Source organism: Bufo gargarizans, chromosome 4 (assembly GCF_014858855.1).
Source record: "Bufo gargarizans isolate SCDJY-AF-19 chromosome 4, ASM1485885v1, whole genome shotgun sequence".
In the NCBI taxonomy this organism is placed as follows: Eukaryota; Metazoa; Chordata; class Amphibia; order Anura; family Bufonidae; genus Bufo; species Bufo gargarizans.
In genome coordinates this window covers 243,374,220-243,393,917 of record NC_058083.1, presented here as the reverse complement: position 1 = coordinate 243,393,917, position 19,698 = coordinate 243,374,220, and the positions used below count along the sequence as shown (strand labels likewise).

The window sequence follows — 19,698 nt, the reverse complement described above, 5'->3', positions numbered from 1 at the left end:
GCTGAGGGAATTCCATGAAGGCGCAACTTACACCCGGCGCAAAATTGCACGCAAATTGCGCAGGAACAGCTAGGCTGCGTGCGCGGGAAAATGGCCGCATTTCAGGCTTAACTGGTTTACAGAATCAGCCGCAAATTTGCATAGGAGCAAATCAGTACTTGCGCGGCGCAAATCACACTTGTTCCCGCGCAAGTGCTTCTTGAATCTGGGCCATAGTGTATTAAATAACATTTATTATTTAATTTTAGGGGAAAAGATAAAAAAACTGCAATTTTTACATTATATTGTGGAATTTATTTACAGTGTTCACTGTTCCAGTATAACAAAAAAATGTATTATCTGGGTCAGTACAAAGATAATAGTGCCACATTTCTGTATATTTTTTACTATTTTTCCTTTCTTCCTGCAGGCTGTCAGTTCTGCAACTGCTCCCTCCTCCTCCTCCTCCTCCTCCAGATTAAAGGGCTGCTTTAGCTGCTCATTTTTCTAGATAGGTAGCAGATAGATATATTGTATTGCTTGAAAGCTGCCATATCCAAGCTTTCAAAAAATACCTGAATCACAGCATTATATTCACTACATGGGAAGATTTCCCTGTTAGAAATTAGGATGAAATGAATACAGCTGAAAGTAAAAGTAAAATCAGATTTTACCGCCTTTACTCCCAACTCGATTTCTAACAGTGATATCTGTCTGTAGGTCCATGATCCGTGACCATTTTTTCGTCCGTGGGTCTTCCTTGATTTTTGGAGGATCCACGGACATGAAAAAAAAGCCAAACGGAACCGTCCTGAATTACAATGCAAGTCAATGGGGACGGATCTGTTTGACGTTGACACAATATGGTGCAATTGCAAACGGATCCGTCCCCCCATTGACTTTTAATGTAAAGTCAGGAGTCCCTTTTATACCATCGGATTGGAGTTTTCTCCAATCCGATGGTATATTTTAACTTGAAGCGTCCCCATCACCATGGGAACGCCTCTATGTTAGAATATACTGTCGGATATGAGTTAGATCGTGAAACTCAGATCCGACAGTATATTCTAACACAGAGGCGTTCCCATGGTGATGGGGACGCTTCAGGTTAGAATATACTAAAAAACTGTGTACATGACTCAGGCAGCAGGGGGCAGACCCCTCCCTCCCCTGTAGTTAACTCGTTGGTGGCCAGTGGACCCTCTCCTCTCCCTCCCACTCCTAATTAAAATCTCCCCCCCTATCATTGGTGGCAGTGGAGAGTACCGATCGGAGTCCCAGTTTAATCGCTGGGGCTCCGATCGGTAACCATGGCAACCGGGACGCTACTGCAGTCCCGGTTGCCATGGTTACTTAGCAATTTGTAGAAGCATTATACGTACCTGCGACCTGCGATGTCTGTGTCCGGCCGGGAGCTCCTCCTACTGGTAAGTGACAGATCATTAGGCAATGCACCACACAGACCTGTCACTTACCAGTAGGAGGAGCTCCCGGCCGGACACAGACATCGCAGCTCGCAGGTAAGTATAATGCTTCTACAAATTGCTAAGTAACCATGGCAACCAGGACTGCAGTAGCGTCCCGGTTGCCATGGTTACCGATCGGAGCCCCAGCGATTAAACTGGGACTCCGATCGGTACTCTCCACTGCCACCAATGATAGGGGGGGAGATTTTAATTAGGAGGGGGAGGGAGGGGAGAGGGCCCACTGGCCACCAATGAGTTAACTACAGGGGAGGGAGGGGGGACCAACTGGCCACCAATGAGTTAGCTACAGGGGAGGGGGGGGGGGGCCCACTGGCTACCAATGAGTTAACTACAGGGGAGGGGGGGGCCCAGGCAGCAGGGGGCACAGTTCTTTTAGTATATTCTAACCTGAAGCGTCCCCATCACTATGGGAACGCCTCTGTGTTAGAATATACTGTCAGATCTGAGTTTTCACGAAGTGAAAACTCAGCTCTGAAACAGCTTTTATGCAGATGGATCTTCGGATCCGTCTGTATGAAAGTAACCTACGGCCACGGATCACGGACACGGATGCCAATCTTGTGTGCATCCGTGTTCTTTCACTGGACCCATTGACTTGAATGGGTCCGTGAACCGTTGTCCGTCAAAAAAAATAGGACAGGTCCTATTTTTATTGACGGACAGGATACACGGATCACGGTCTCGGCTGCAAAACGGTGCACTTTCTGATTTTTCCACGGACACATTGAAAGTCAATGGGTCTGCGAAAAAAAACGGAAAACGGCACAACGGCCACGGATGCACACAACGGTCGTGTGCATGAGGCCTAATTCTGTTGTTTCGGTGTGCCAGCTTTCAAACAAGACCAGGCCGATATCTCTGGCTATTACCAATCCAGAGATTTAAGCAGCTAAGGGTACTTTCACACTTGCGGCAGGACGGATCCGGCAGGCTGGTCTCACTGTCGGATCAGTCCTTCCGCTGTTTCGCCAGACCGCCGCTCCGTCCCCATTGACTATAATGGGGACGGGGGCGGAGCTCCGGCGCAGCACGGCGAAAGCCGCCGGACTAAAAAGTCCTGCATGTCCGACTTTTTAGTCCGGCGGCTTTCACCGTGCACCGCCGTGCTGTGCCGGAGCTCCTTCCCCGTCATAGTCAATGGAGACGGAGCGGCGGTCCGGCGAAACAGCGGAAGGACGGATCGACAGGGAGACCAGCCTGCCGGATCCGTCCTGCTGCAAGTGTGAAAGTACCCCGAGCTGAGCTTGGGCAAAACTGTGAGGTGGTTGAACTGTATTTTATCAGTAGTGGTATTACTTTCATAGATAAGTGACAGACCACTGATTTCAGCCTGACACTACTTTATGCTGCCTTTAGTGAGGTGACAGGTTCCCTTTAAGTGGTATGCAGGCAACTGCAGCCACACACTACAAATGGCAACATCCACAAGACGATAAACATAGATAGTGCCTTAAACCAAACCTGTCCTGATGTTTTCCGCCTTATCTGAGAGCACAATGTGAGAGCAGGATGCAGCTTGTACTGTAAGAAAGCTAGAAATCTTCAGATTGTGATCATACCTCTCTGGCTCTTACAGTGTATGTACATGTTGTAGGTAAATGAACCATGGACCGAATACTTTGCTATGAATGCCATTAGTATGGTTTTGTTACCTTCCCCTAATGGGATCGATCCCATTTTGAAATGACCAATTAGCAGTAAAATTTCCAAAATGTTCAAATGATAATTATCCAGAAAAAGCATTATAAATAACATGTTCACTATTCAACACTTTCATGTATTTAAGGGCTTTGGCAACCCCAACACTCCCACCCTCCTGGGCAGACCTACAAAGGGAAGCCTACTTAACCTTCCCGGGGCTTCTTCGCTTTCTGGCCTTGACTGCCTCTCTTGGGTCCCCTCTGCTGTTAACTTCTGCTTGCATCATGTTAATTGGTCACGTGATGCAAGGGGGGCAGGTCACCCCTACGGCCAGTGATTGGCTGCAGCAGTGTCAAAGCACATGTTACAGCAGGGTATCCAAGCGAGGCAGCCAAGGCAGGAGAATGAAGGAGCTGAGATTCAGCACCATGAAGCAGGTAAGTATGCTTCACTTTGCAGGTCTGTACATGCACAGTTACATATACAATTTCTCATGTTGATCATTTGCTCTAGGTTTTGAGATGAGTGAAGATGTAGGCTTTGTTGTTTTTTTCTATCTGAACATATCTCTGAATTTAGTCTTTTATGTGTTAACCTTACAATTTGTTTCCTTAGGCCACGGGTCTGTTCTGAATGAAGAGGGAGAGGTTGAGATGGATGCTATTATTATGGATGGCAAGGATTTAACCTCAGGAGCCGTATCTGCAGTCAAATGCATTGCTAACCCAATAAAGCTGGCCCGTCTTGTAATGGAAAAGGTATTTTAGTGAAGCTATCTTTGGGGGATGCATTGCCTCTATTCATTGGCATATGACCTCGTCAATCTAGTGTGACTAGAATTCTAAACAATGTTGCAAAGAAAATGTGATAACAGAGTCAGTTCACACGGCTAATTTCTAACATAGGGCTCTTTCACACTTGCATTCTTTTCGACGACGGAACTCTATGCCGGAAGAATCCTGATCAGTTTTATCCTAATGCATTCTGAATGGAGAGAAATCCGTTCAGGATGCATCAGGATGTCTTCAGTTCAGGACCGTAACGTTTTTGGCCGGAGAAAATAGAAAAAAGCGCAGCATGCTGCGGTATTTTCTCCGGCCAAAAATCCTGAACACTTGCCGCAAGGCCGGATCCGGAATTAATGCTCATTGAAAGGCATTGATCCAGATCCGGCCTTAAGCTAAACGTAGTTTCGGCGCATTGCCAGATCCGACGTTTAGCTGTTTCTGAATGGTTACCATGGCTGCCGGGAAGCTAGAGTCCTGGCAGCCATGGTAAAGTGTAGTGGGGAGCGGGGGAGCAGTATACTTACCGTCCGTGCGGCTCCCGGGGCGCTCCAGAGTGACGTCAGGGCGCCCCACACGCATGGATGACGTGATCGCATGGCACGTCATCCATGCGCATGGGGCGCTCTGACGTCATTCTGGAGCGCCCCGGGAGCCGCACGGATGATAAGTACTACTATGGCAACCAGGACTGGCTGCCATAGTAACACTGAACGCATTTTGTAGACGGATCCGTCTTCAAATGCTTTCAGTTCACTTGCGTTTTTTCCGGATCGGGCGTGTAATTCCGGCAAGTGGAGTACACGACGGATCCGGACAATGCAAGTGTGAAAGAGCCCATACACGTGTAAAAAAAAATCTGCGCTGAATGCAAGCAGATTTTTCTGCCTCAAAATTAGGCACATTTATCGATGTGTATTTTTCTGCTTCCCATTAATTAGCGTGGGAAAATAGGTTTGCTATATTGGCACATATAACAGACTGCCTGTCAGTATGACAGGAATACTACAATGCAATACGTTCCTATCACGGTGGTGAGTCTGATAAAATGTTTAAAAATAATAAGAAAGTGAAAATAATAAAATAAAATAAAATTCCCCTTAAAAAGCTCTATAGTGTATAAAAAATACACATAATTGGCATTGCTACCTACCACCGTAAAGACCCAAGCAATAAAATTATCATGATATTCAGCCAACACAGTGAACACCATAGGAAAAAAACATCATCCACAAGAAACAAGCCATAACACAGTATGTTGATGGAAAAGTATAAGGCCCCTTTCACACGGGCGAGTATTCCGCGCGGATGCGATGCGTGAGTTGAACGCATTGCACCCGCACTGAATACCGACCCATTAATTTCTATGGGGCTGTTCACATGAGCGGTGATTTTCACGCATCACTTATGCGTTGCGTGAAAATCGCAGCATGCTCTATTTTGTGCATTTTTCACGTAACGCAGGCCCTATAGAAATGAATGGGGTTGCGACAGAAGGAGATGCCGGGCTACGCGAGCAAGTGGACTAAGGTGAGTTAAATAATTTTGTATTTTTTTTTTTAACCCCTCCAGTGCTTATTTACTATGCATTCTGTATTCACACCGATCCCAAGGCAGAACTTCTGTGAAGAAGTTCGGGTTTAGGTACCAAACATGCACGATTTTTTTCACGCGAGTGCAAAACGCATTACAATGTTTTGCCCTCGCGCAGAAAAATCGCGGGTGTTCCCGTAACGCACCCGCACATTTTCCCGCAACGCCCGTGTGAAAGGGGCCTAAAAGTGTCTCTCCCAGAATATGGCACCACAAAGACAAAGTAGAAATATATTTTTTAAAAAGACAACATTTTGGTAACACTGATTATACTGACATGCAGAATAAAGTTCACATGTCATTTATATTGCATAGTGAATGCCAGAAAGGCAAAACTGAATCCAAAAAATTGTGGAATTCCTGCAGTTTTTTCCTAAAAAAGGAAGTTGAACTCGATTCTTGCTCTTTTGATCTACAGCTGTATTCAGCACTCTCTGATTTTTGAGGCATGTCACCAATTTCAATCATTGACTGAAGCAGTAGAAATGACCAAGGAGTCCATGCTAGAAGTTTACAAGCAGTGTAAATCAGCAAAAAGTTGTACATTTATGCGCAAAAGTTGTCCTGTGAAAAACTTTCTACGTCCGGGCATAGAAGTCTTGATAGATTCACCCAAAATGTATTACAAATTAGTGTTGTTAAAGCAAATAGCATTTATCAGATATTTATCATTTATGTAGAGAAAGTTAATACAAGGCACTTACTAATGTATTGTGATTGTCTATATTGCCTCCATTTTTTCATCACATTATACACTGCTCATATCCAGGGGTTACATCGCTGCAGCACAGATATGAGGTGGCTGGGATGGGAACTCATGACCACCACAGAAGCCAGCGCCCTTTCCTATAGTGTGCATGATTGCCACCGCTGCAATCCTTAGATGTTGATACCAAACAAAAGAAGCAGCACTCTTTTAATGTGGAAAAAAAAAAGAAAATAACTGGTGCTAACAGAAAGATGAACCGGAAAGTCCAAATCCAATTTCGTCAAAGAATGTCCGCAGCACTCCAAGAGTAAAATTGATAGAAAAGGGAATTTATTGACCCATGTGCAAAAAAACACAAGGTTTCAGTTTTATCACAAATATATAGGATGTTACAAAAAGATGGACCTGACTTGACATCGCCATATCCCTGCAACCACAGACTGCCATTCGCAAGAGGGTGATTTAGCAACACAAGGCGTTTAGAGTTCTACAGTTGAGCAAGACTGAATTCACTATTGCAGTGCAGAGTGGGTATCAACAGCATTTGGCATTGATCCACCAATGAGCATTCTTCGTTGGTACCAACATACACCATACACATTTCACTCACACTACCGTGATTACCCAAATACTTCAATAGTTTAGTTACCTGCTTTTTTTTGCAGGTAATACACTGGACTTTGATAGCATCAGGCCCAATGGTCAGTTAGGCTCCTCCCACATGCCATGTTAAGCTCTACCCATTTTTCCCGCTAAACCAGGCAAGTTCAACCTAGCGCTACAGCAGGGCGATCATTGTATGCGTTTAGTGGTCTCTGACTGGGATGGGCCCCCCTACCCTCTGGGCTGAACCTGCTGCACAGGCATTATGCCCGCCCTCAGCAGCCACAGACATTAACCCGTAGGATACCAGCACCGTACATGTACGACGCTGGAAACTGGGACATAAATTCCTCGTCGTACAGCTACGGCGCTCTGATCGGGCAGGAGCTGCAGGGGTCCAGCAGTCACTGATAGCCGGACCCCTGCTGTATGCGCCGGCATCGGTGAAAACACATATGCTGGCGCATTAACCCTTTGCCGCGGTTAACGCTGACCGCGGCATGTGCGGTATCCTGCTGGGTTCCCGCACTGCTGTGACGGGGACCCAATGGCAGGGAAGGCAGCCCGATGCCTTCCACAGGCATCGTGGCTGCCTTCTGTGAAAGCCTGTGAGATCAAACCCCCTGGATCTCACAGGCAGGAAGCTGTAAGTGTATTACAGTGAGTAATACACTTACAGCCAATGCATTGTAAAGGGGATCAGACCCCCAAAAGTTGAAGTCCCAGTGTGGGAAAAAAATATAAAGTTAAAAAAGAAGTTAAAAAAAGAAAGTATTGCAAAAAAATTTAGTTTCAAGAAAAAAAGAAAAACGTCCTTTTCCCAAAATAAAGTAAAAAGAAATAGGAAAAAATAGGAAAAAAAAGAAAAGTAAACATATTAGGTATCGCTGCATCCATGTCAATCAGCTCTATAAAAATATCACATGATCCACCCCGTCAGGTGAACGCTATAAAAAATAAAAATAAAAGCACTGTCAAAAAAGCCATTTTCTGTTCACCTTGCCTCACAAAAAGTGTAATACTAAGTGATCAAAAAGTCTTATGTAACCCAAAATGGTACCAATCAAACTGTCTCATCCAGCAAAAAAATGAGCCCCTACCTAAGACAATCGCCCAAAAAATGAAAAAAAAAAATATATGGCTCTCAGAAAATGGCAACACAAAAACAAGATTTTATTCTGTTCAAAAATGATTTCACTGTGTAAAACTTAAAGGGCTTCTGTCACCCCTCTAAACCGTTTTTTTTATTTTATTTTTGCTTACTTATAATCCCTACACTGCAATTTATGCCTACATAATCTAATTAATCATTTTGGTCCAGTAGATTGTGTTAAAAACGTGCTTTCAAAATATGCAAATTACCTTGCTGGTAGCAGCCGCATCCTCCGACCCTAAAGAGGCCCCCTCCGCATGCTGATTGACAGGGCCAGGGAACGGGATCGTCCTTTGCTGGCCCTGTCTGCTATCAAGATCTCACGCCTGCGCCGTAACAGTATTCAGTCGGCGCAGGCGCACTGAGAGGCGGCCGCTCCATCCTCAATGCGCCTGCGCCGATGACGTCACATCTACACCCGGCGCAGGCGTATTGAGGATGGAGCGGCCGAGCGAGCGGCTGCCTCTCAGTGCGCCTGCGCCGATTGAAGACAGGTACAGTGCAGGCACGAGATTTTGAATGCAAACAGGGCCAGCAGAGAATGATCACGTTTCCTGGCCCTGTCAATCAACATGAGGAGGGGGCGTCTTTAGGATCTGAGGATGCGGCTGCTACCAGCAAGTAGCCGCCCTACTTGCTGGTAGCAATGTAATTAGCATATTTTAAAAGCACGTTTTTAACACAATCTACTGGACCAAAATGATTAATTAGATTATGTAGGCATAAATCGCAGTATAGGGATTATAAGTAAACAAAAAAAAATAACTGTTTAGTGGGGTGACAGAAGCCCTTTAACAAAAATAAAAATGATAGACATATTAGGTATTATCGCGTCCGTAACAACCTGCTCTTCAGTTGAATGTTGTAAAAAATAAAAATAAAAAGCCAAAACCATTTTTTCACCTTGCCTCACAAAAAGTGTAATGCCAAGTGATCAAAACGTTTTATGTATCCCAAAATGGTACCAATCAAACAGCCATCTCATCCCGCAAGAAATTTGCCCCCACATAAGACAATCACTTAAAAAAATAAAAACCAATGGCACCCATAAACCTATCCATCAAAATCTACGCTGCAAAAGCCATATGGAGCTTCTTCCGTATTGAGTCCCGCCATGTGTCCCCCACAACAGTTTACCGCCACATATAGGGTGTTGACATATTCAGGAGAAAATGGGTAACAAATTTTGGGTGCTTTTTCTCCTGTTACCCCTTGTGAAAATGAAAAATTTTGGGCTAAAGCAACATTTTATTGGAAGTAACAAAACTTTTCATTTTTAGAGCCAACTGTTTCCAAATTCCATAAAATGCTTAGGGGGTCAAAGTGCTCAGTACCCCCTTAATATATTCTTTAAGGGGTGTAGTTTCCAAAATGGGGTCACTTTTTGAGGGTTTCCACTGTAGGGGTACGTCATTCTAGTGAAATCTGCCTCCAAAATCCATATGGTGCTCCTTTCCTTCTGACCACTGCCACGTGCTTGTAGAGCAGTTTACCACCACATATGGGGTATTTCTGTAAACTGCAGAATCTGAGTAATATATATTGAAGTTTATATTGCTGTTAACCCTTTCTGTGTTGCAAGAAAAAAATTGATTAACATAAAAAAAAATCTAACAGAAAAGTGAAGTGTAGAAATTTCACCTCCATTTTCTTTTAATTCTTGTGGAACACCTCATGGGTTAACAAAGTTTGTAACATCAGTTTTGAATAACTTGAGGGGTGTAGTTTCTAAAATGGGGCCATTTATGGGTGGTTTCTATTACATAAAACCCTCAAAATCACTTTATAACTAAATTGGTGCTTAAAAAAATTTATTTGGAAATTTTGTTGAAAATTTGAAAAACAGCTTCTAAACTTCTAAGCCTTCTAACGTCCTAAAAAAATAAAATGACATTTACAAAATTATGCCAACATAAAGCAGACATATGGGGAATGTTGATAGTAATACCTCGTAAAATGGTTAGCAATCTGTCTTAAAAGTTGAGAAATTCAAATTTAGAAAATTGTGAAATTTGTTAAATTTTTGGTAAATTTGGGATTATTTTATAAATAAAGGTGAAATATATCAACTCAAACTTACCACTATCATGAAGTGCCATGTGTCATGAGAAAACACCCTCAGAATGGCTTGGATAAGTATAAGCGCTTCAAAGTTATTACCACATAAAGTGACACATGTCAGATTTGCAAAAATCTGCCTGGGATTTAAGGTGAAAAGTGGCCCGGTACTGAAAGGGTTAAGCAGTCTGTGTTATCTGTGTATACTTCCGGATCTGAGAGCTGAATATGCTGTATTGTACGGTGCAGTTATGGAAGGTAAAATGAACATCCGTCTGGTCTGTAAATGAGATGTAGGAGCCGTTTCTATAATAGTAGCTGAAGGCCTGCTAGCAAAGGTCCATAAATGACATGGTAAAGCTTAATAAATGTCCGTGTCAATTTGAAATGACACTTCACATTCGCTAAGAGAGTGCTGTGAGAAATAGATTTACAAATGTAGTTTGAAGTGAAATTGCAGATTGCTCCAAAGCTACTTAGCGTCTGTTCACTGTAGTAGAAGCAGATTTTCACTTCTGCATTGGACAGCTACTTGATATATTGCCTGTTTTCACCGAGAATGTGCTGAACACCTGTACAAACATTGATGCGGAAGGCACTAACCTAAGTCACAATCAGTAAATGAACACTTCATCTGTCAGATCATTATTCAGCATCCATCTGTGTTACCTGTAAATGTATCTGGTCTCTCTGTATTGCCACTTCCAGGAAATGTGAACACAGCACTTGCTAAGCCCCCACTCCAGATGCACCCCATCCCCTTCCCATAATATACAGTGCCTATTGGATTGCGATCTGGGCTGTGACTAGGCCATTCCAACACAATTACGTTTCCCCTTAAACCAAGTGTTGCTTAAGCAGTGTGTTTGGGGTCATTGTCCTGCTGGAAGGTGAACCTCCATCCTAGCCTCAAATCACACAGAGTGGTGCAGGTTTTGCTCAAGAATATCCCTGTATCTATTAGCACCATCCATCTTTGCCTCAAATCTGACCAGTTTCCCAGTCCTGGCTGCTGAAAAACATCCCCACAGCATGATGCTGCCACCACCATGTTTTACTGTGGGGATGGAGTTCTTTGGGTGATGTGATGTGTTGGGTTTGCGCCAGACATAGCTTTTTCTTTGATGGTCAAAAAGTTCAATTTTAGTCTCGTCAGACCAGAGCACCTTCCTCCATACATTTTGGGAGTCTCTCACATGCCTTTTCGCAAACTCACAACGTGCCTTTGTTTTTTGCTGAAAGTAATGGCTTTCTTCTGGCCACTGCGGTTGAACTCTGCAGCTCCTTCAGGTTACCTTAGTTCTCTGTGCTGCCTCTCTGATTAATGCCCTCCTTGCCCAGTCCGTGAGTTTTGGTGGGCGGCCATCTCTTGGCAGGTTTGCTGTTGTGCCATGTTCTTTCCATTTGGTTATGATAGATTTGATGGTGCTCCTGGGGGTCATCAAAGATTTGGATATTTTTTATAACCTAATCCTGACTTGTACTTCTCAACAACATTGTCCTTTACTTATTTGGAGAGTTCCTTGGTCTTCATGGCAGTGTTTGGTTAGTGATGCCTCTTGCTTAGGTGTTGCAGCCTTTGGGGCCTTTCAAAAAAGGTGTGTATATGTAATGACAGATCATGTGATACTTAGATTGCACACAGGTGACATCATTTCACTAATTATGTGACTTCTGAAGGTAATTGGTTGCACCAGAGCTTTTTATGGGCTTCCTAACAAAGGGGTGAATACATACGCACATGCCAATTTTCTATTTCTAAGCAATAGTTTTATTTATATATTTTTCTCATTTCACTTCACCAACTTAGACTATTGTGTTCTGGTCCATCACATAAAATTCAGAGTAACAAAACATTGAATTTAAAGGTATTCTGTCACCAGGTTTCACCCCCTCCAGATAAAAATATGGTTATGTTCAGGGAGCTTTAACCATTCCTAATGTGGTCTTATAAATGTAATCTATAGCCTCATTTTGCTAAAAATGAGCTATTACTAACCTGTCATTCATAAAAATAAGGTGCCCAGGGGATGTAAATGGATCCAAGCGGCCGCCCGCACCCGCCGCCGTTCGTGCCCAGCTCCGCCTTTCCCGACCTCAGCGCCGCCTCATACTCTTCTGTGATGCCTCCCGCTCTCCCTCCCTCCCTCCCCCCCCTCCTGCAGTAAGATCGCTGTGACGCCTCCCCCCTCCTCCTGCTGTAACATCGCTGTGACGCCTCCCGCTCTCCCTCCCCCCCTCCTCCTGCTGTAACATCGCTGTGACGCCTCCCGCTTTCCCTCCCTCCCCCCTCCTCCTACTGTAACATTGCGATGTTACAGCAGGAGGAGGGGAGGGGGGGGAGGCGTCACAGCGATGTTACAGCAGGAGGGGGGAGGGAGGGAGAGCGGGAGGCGTCACAGCGATGTTACAGCAGGAGGAGGGGGGAGGCGTCACAGCGATCTTACAGCAGGAGGGGGGGGAGGGAGGGAGGGAGAGCGGGAGGTGTCAGAAGATTATGAGGCGGCGCTGAGGTCGGGAAAGGCGGAGCTGGGCACGAACGGCGGCGGGTGCGGGCATCAGCTTGGATCCATTTACATCCCCATGGGCACCTTATTTTTATGAATGACAGGTTAGTAATAGCGTATTTTTAGCAAAATGAGCCTACAGATTACATTTATAAGACCACATTAGGAATGGTTAAAGCTCCCTGAACATAACCATATTTTTATCTGGAGGGGGTGAAACCTGGTGACAGAATCCCTTTAAGGCTGTAATGTAACAAAACACAAAAAAAAGTCAAGGAGGGTAAATACTTTTGCAAGGCACTGTAGTGTGTTATAATGGAGCCAAAAATAGCGTCTACAAGAAATGTTTGAAAGGGGTTTTCAGAGTTATTTTAAGTGATCTATCCTGTGGATAGATTATCAGTATCTGATCGGTGGGTGGTCTGACTAGGGTTGGGCGATATACCGGTGTTCACGATATATCGCGGTATTAAAAAACAGCGATATGGCAATATCACTGTTTCCTAATTACTGCGGTATTTTGTGACGTCATGTGCGTTGACTGTTTCAAAAACTGCGTCCGCCCGCCCCTGCATCATTACACACCAGTTTCCTCCCGCAGCGGCCGACCAGGCTCCTCCTCGCTTGCTCTCATGGTGCAGTCTCCGCCCACCGACGTCTAACGTCGGAATCAGATGACGCCCAGGCTGAGCAGCACAGTAGCAGCGAGCGAGTGGCGGGAAAGTCAGTCAGAAGTTGACGGGCAGCTATTACAGTGAAGGCGTTTAAGCATGCATGGGATAGGCATAAGGCTATCCTTCATATAAGATAGGGCCAGGGACTATTCATAGGATTCAGATATATTGGGCAGACTAGATGGGCCAAATGGTTCTTATCTGCCGACACATTCTATGTCTATTAAAGGTGTAATGTCTCTGCCTCAATTATATGTCTTCTGTCCGACCTTGGCCTACTCAGTCGTCAGTCCTTCATGGCTGCCTGCCTGCAATGCAACTAGCTGCATGCTCCGCACTGCACATTGAAATAGCAGCCATCTGGCAGGCAGGGAATAAGCCATCACGAGTCCCTCCCTCCCCCATGACCAAGAGGAAGGAATTACTGTATGGTGGTTGCAGGCAGGTCACACATGTGGCCATAAGACATGGGGGGGGCAGCACATTGTGGCTGCTGCCCCCACTGTAATGTCTCCTTGTGGCTGCTGCCCCGGCGAACACTGCCATACAGTGTGACAATTAATGTCTCCAAGTTGTGGCTGCCTGGCCGCTGCCACAAGCCAATGTCTCCTCGTGGCCCCCATTATCCCCATAAAGTATAATGTCTCCTTGTGGCTGCCCTCATATATCTCCTTGTGGCCCTCATACAGTATAATGTCTCCTTGTGACCCCCCATACAGTATAACGTCTCCTTGTGGCTGCCCCCATACAGCATAATGTCTCCTTGTGTTTTTTTTCTTTTAAACGGGTATTTATCGCGATATATATCGTTATCGCGATAAATTTCCTAATATCGTTATCATCTGATTATTTTTGATATCGCCCAACCCTATGTCTGACACCCGGAATCCGCTGATCAGCTGTTTGAGAAGGCAACGTTTCTTGCAGTAGCGCCGTGGCCTTCTTGCAGCCTAGTCAAGACCATGAGATGTCACTGGCCTAGACGTAGCTCAGCCCCATTGAAATGAGTGTGGCTGAGCTGCGATACCAAGTACAGCCGCTGTATACTGAGGATAGAGCATCAGTAGAAAAGTCGTGGAAAACCCTTTTAAGCTCCCAGGATGCTTCATATGAGCATTCTGATCAGTTGAGTTTATGAGAAAATTGCGGTCCACAATGCACGGGCACTGACCGTAGGTCCGCCGCATGCAGATGCGGACCCATTCACTTGAATGGGGTCCGCGATCCGCATCTAACGGTCCGCACCGCAGAAATGTAGTGCATGCACTACTTTTTTGCGGTGCAGAGGCTCGGACAGAAACCCCATTACTCTATTCCGCAATGACCTTTCGGATTGTGGACCCAGTCAAGTGAATGGGTCCGCATCTGTGATGCGGAGTGCACGCGGCCGGTGCCTGTGTATTGTGGACCCGTTGTTTGCAGACCGCAATACAGCCGGGCAACAGCCGCATGCATGAGGCCTAACAGAGAGATATTTTCATCGACTAATTGGTGATGTTTGTCCGCAGATCAGATACTAATACATTAGCACCATTTACTGTGAATGGTAAAATGATACTTGCAGTCACAATTGGTCCTAGCTTCTCCAGCTTCAAAAATATCATAGATGCACCCAGACTGTTCAGGAATTGACAGTCATGAACCCTGACGCATACAGCTTTGCTCGATATAAAAAAATAGGGAACTTTGTGAGTGATTACCATTGCATTACATATACTATACTAGTCCTGAGTCACAGGACAGAAAGTTGTCCACACTGTATAAAAAAAATCTGCAAGAATAAGTAGCATGCTACTTGTTTGTGCAGATCCTGAATGGAAAAGCTGACTGATTTAGCCCCTTCACAGTCAAGCCCAGCCTACTGAGCACTTGCAGGAGCAGCATCTAGCAGAATAAGGCCTCTTGCACACGACCATATGTATTTTGCAGTCCGCAAAAAAAGATGTGCAAAAAATATGGATGACGTCCGTGTGCATTCTGTATTTTGCGGAACCGTACAGCTGGCCCCTAATAGAACAGTACTATCCTTGTCCGTAATGCGGACAATAAAAGGATATGTTCTATTTTTTTTGCGGAACGGAAATACGGAAACGGATTGCACACGGAGTACCTTCCTTTTTTTTTGCAGACCCATTGAAATGAATGGTTTCGTATACGGTCCGCAAAAAAAACGGAATTGAAAAGGAATGAAAACGTATGCAAGAGGCCTAAAAGTTTATATTCACACCACTCCTGATAAAGGCTGCACAAAAGGTTTGTTTGTCACGTTCTCCTTGACCCCTACTTAGCAGTGTAATCAGTTTTTCATGGGTCAAAATTGCTGACACACTGCTTTTAGCCCCTTAGTAACCAGTCTTATTTTAGTATTAGGACCCACATATACCACATTAATTATCTTTTATTAACTCTTTATGGGAGGAATAGAAAGTAACAGGCATTCTGCCATTTAATTAGTTTTTATTTTTATTTTGTGCTCTTAAGGCTAGGTCTACACGACGACATTTGTTGCGCGACATTTTGTTGCACCAATGTCGCGCGACAATTTTTATAATGGCAGTCTATGGTGTCGCACTGCAACATGCGACATACTGCGACGCGACAGTCGCAGAAAATCCATTCAAGATTTCAGTGCGACACCATAGACTGCCATTATAAAAATTGTCGCGCGACATTAGAGCAACAAAATGTCGCGCGACAACTGTTGCGCCCCATTCTGTCAAGTCGCGCGACAAATGTCGTTGTGTAGACCTAGCCTAATTGTGCAGCATACTTTTATCCTATGGATCTGTATTGAATGTTGCATCTAGGTGGTTAAATGGACAGGATGGGTGTTATCGCTGATCCCAGCCATTAGGCTAGGTCTACACGACGACATTTGTCGCGCGATTGCACTAATGTCGCGCGACAATTTTTATAATGGCAGCCTATGGTGTCGCACTGCAACATGCGACATGCTGCGACTGCGATGCGACAGTCGCAGAAAATCCATTCGAGATGGATTTTTCTGCGACTGTCATGTCGCAGTCGCAGCATGTTGCAGTGCGACACCATAGACTGCCATTATAAAAATTGTCGCGCGACATTAGTGCAACAAAATGTTGCGCGACAAATGTTGCGCCCTATCTGTCGCGCAACAAATGTCGTTGTGTAGACCTAGCCTTACAGCAGGAGCACAGCTGTCATTCAGTGCTGGTCTCCAGCTGTTATTGTGTGGGACGGCTCCTGTGTCCGCACAATCACCCTGACATAACTTTTTTTCTTTTGTTCACTTGCTTCCTAAATGCATAATTAAGCAACTTTAAAAATGCAGATGGAGCAGTTTCTTACTTGACTCTGATAACTTTCTGCAATGTGACCAAAACCCAAAACTTAAATAAAAGTTTCTTGCAACTGTTTATTTAACTCTTTAAGGGTCCATTCACACATCCGCAAAATGGGTCCGCATCCTTTCCGCAATTTAGCGGAACGGGTGCAGACCCATTCATTTTCAATGGGGCCGGAATGTGCTGTCCGCATCCACATTTACGGATACGCACGTCCGCATCCGTGCTTCCGTTTCCACAAAAAAATAGAACATGTCCTATTCTTGTCCGCAATTGCGGACAAGATTAGGCATTTTCTATTATAGTGCTGGCGATGTGCGGTCCGCAACTTGCGGAATGCACATTGCCAGTGTCCATGTTTTGTGGATCCACAATTTGCGGATCCGCAAAAAACACACACTGATGTGTGAATGGACCCTAAAGCTACATTCACACAGCAGTATCCATTTTGGGCTAATCTTGTCTGCGAGAACCGGAAAAATTGCAGAAGAAAAGGGAACTGAAATCCAGGCGCTATCCCCAGAAAACTTCTAGACAGGTCCATGTAAAATGGAATTCCTTTATTTGATCGTCAACACGTTTCAAGGGCAAAAAGCCCTCTTCATCTAGCACATTCACATTAAAAAAGGACAAGCATGGGACATCTATTATTTGCAGCACAACCACACGGTTAATGGGTCCATGTTCGATCCCCAAAAATTGCGGCTCAAACGTGGACCGACAATATGGTTGTGTGAATGAGGCCTTAGTGGCAAGCTAAGGATTGCTACATCTACAGAGTGTGTGCAAGTCTTTTATCCTAGTTGCCTCTGACATAGATCAGAAAGAAAAACACTGCTCTTGCGTCTGACATTTCTCTCTGCTCTCCCCCTGGTATCTCTCAATGTTGGAGGCAATAGTGGGGAGGTGGTTGCACATGGCAAATCAGATTGGGGAGAACCCATTCAAGTTATCAAGGGCAAATTACACAGGTTATACATAGGCAGGAAAGCACACAAAGGAATCAGTGGTAAAGACGAGGTAAATCACATCAGTTGTAGGCAGAGAAAGGAGAAAATATGCCAGACTGCAGGAGCATGGGGCGACACTCCTCAGCATCAGTGACTGTCAGCACAAGTGAAAGGAGATTCCTCATGAGCTGTAGAAGGGGAAATCAGTACAGTAATGAAGCTGTTCTGACACATGACAGCTAATGAAGACAACAGCATCCTGTTGCGGCTCGGATGCGTACTCATTCACTTCAATGGGGCCGCAAAAGATGCGGACAGCACTCCGTGTGCTGTCCGCATCCGTCTCTCCGTTCTGTAGCCCCGCAAAAAAAATAGAACATGTCCAATTCTTGTCCGTTTTTTTCCGTAAATTGCGGAAGGCACACGGGCGGCTTCTGTTTTTTGCGGATCCGCGGTCGTGTGCATGTAGTCTTAGTCTGAAACTAATATGCAAATTGCATATCAGTGGGTCTGAAAATGAGTGAAGACATAAAGATTGCTGACAGAAACTTAGTACAGGATACTAGTACATGCTGTACTAACATTGACAGCACAGGGGCGGGATTCTCTGAAGTGTGGATAAGTCCTAACATATGTAAAAAAAAAATTCCATGTCAAAGGTGTCCATCGTCTTTAAAAGGGTTGTCCGCTTTTGTAACATTGATGACATATCCTCAGGACTGCCAGCACCGCTGATGATCAGCTGTTTGAAGAGAGAGCTCACTGTTTTCCTGCTCGCCGTCGACATTGCAGTGGCGAGCAGATGTAATTACAGCCTGGCTTCATATTCAAGTTCTCTTCAGACGGCATTCTCCTCGAAAAGCTGATCCTGAGGATAGGTCATCAGTATTACAAAAGCAGACAACCCCTTTAGGGTACTTTAACACAGGCTGTTCACCCTGTCGGATCCGTCCTTCCGCTGTTTCGCCGTGCCACTGGACCGCCACTCCGTCCCCATTGACTATAATGGGGACAGGGGGGCGGCGCTCCGGCGCAATACGGCAGTGCACGGCGAAAAGCCGCCGGACTAAAATGTCGGACATGCAGGACTTTTAGTCCGGCGGCTTTTCGCTGTGCACTGCCGTACTGCGCAGGAGCGCCGCCCCCGTACCCATTATAGTCAATGGGGATGGAGCGGCGGCACGGCGAAACAGCGGAAGGACGGATCAGACAGGGTGAACAGCCTGCTGGATCCGTCCTGCCGCAAGTGTGAAAGTACCCTTAAGTGTTCACTCACATGAGCATTCATATAGCATCATTTTACATTCTGTTTTCTTTACAGAAGGCAAATTGGATTCCAGCTAAATCCATTCAGTACAAAGCAGTGATGTCTAAACACTATTTTTACTTTTGTCACCATTTTGAGTTACAAAATAGTTTTAACAATTCACCTTCTTTATTGTGAACTGTAATTGCTTATATAAGGCTCATTACAAATGCCCCAGTCTGGTATACAATGCTAAAATAAAATGGTGTGTATATATGTGCAACAATTTATTTGGCCTAATTTTTTTAGACAGATCACATGCTTCTGACTTGTAAGGGGGCATCTCTGTTTGCTAAGGCACAGGGCATCCCTGAAGTTCCCAATGAAGAACTCATCACTGAACGTTCAAGAGAGAGATGGAAGAAGAATCTGAAACCTGGTTCAAACCCAGTGGCCGATCAATTGTGAGCATAACCTGTGTTTTTAATATCAACCGGGGTTCCTAAGATCATTGGGGTTCCCTGAACCCTTATCAGGGGTTCTCCAAATAGATAAGGCTACTTTCACACTAGCGTTCGGGTGTCCGCTTGTAAGCTCCGTTCGAAGGGGCTCACAAGCGGCCCCGAACGCATCCATCCAGCACTAATGCATTCTGAGTGGACACGGATCCGCTCAGAATGCATCAGTCTGGCAGCGTTCAGCCTCCGCTCCGCTCAGCAGGCGGACACCCGAACGCTGCTTGCAGCATTCGGATGTCCGCCTGGCCGTGCGGATCCGTCCAGACTTACAATGTAAGTCAATGGGGACGGATCCGTTTGAAGATGACACACTATGGCTCAATCTTCAAACGGATCCGTCCCCCATTGACTTTCAATGTAAAAGTCTGGACGGATCCGTTCAGGCTACTTTGACACTTAGAAATTTTTTAACACTATAATGCAGACGGATCCATTCTGAACGGAGCCACCGTCTGCATTATATGAGCGGATC

The 19,698-nt window shown here is 45.1% G+C and overlaps 1 protein-coding gene across 3 annotated transcripts in view; it reads left to right on the top strand.

Annotated features, from left to right (window-relative positions):
* Nucleotides 1-19,698, top strand: part of ASRGL1 (asparaginase and isoaspartyl peptidase 1) — a 54,620-nt gene that overhangs the window by 12,395 nt on the left and 22,527 nt on the right. For all 3 annotated transcript variants that reach the window (XM_044291379.1, XM_044291380.1, XM_044291381.1), the window contains exons 3-4: nucleotides 3,723-3,865; nucleotides 19,018-19,172. In XM_044291379.1, coding sequence (XP_044147314.1) covers nucleotides 3,723-3,865; nucleotides 19,018-19,172 — 298 coding nt within the window. The remainder of the gene's footprint in view (nucleotides 1-3,722; nucleotides 3,866-19,017; nucleotides 19,173-19,698) is intronic.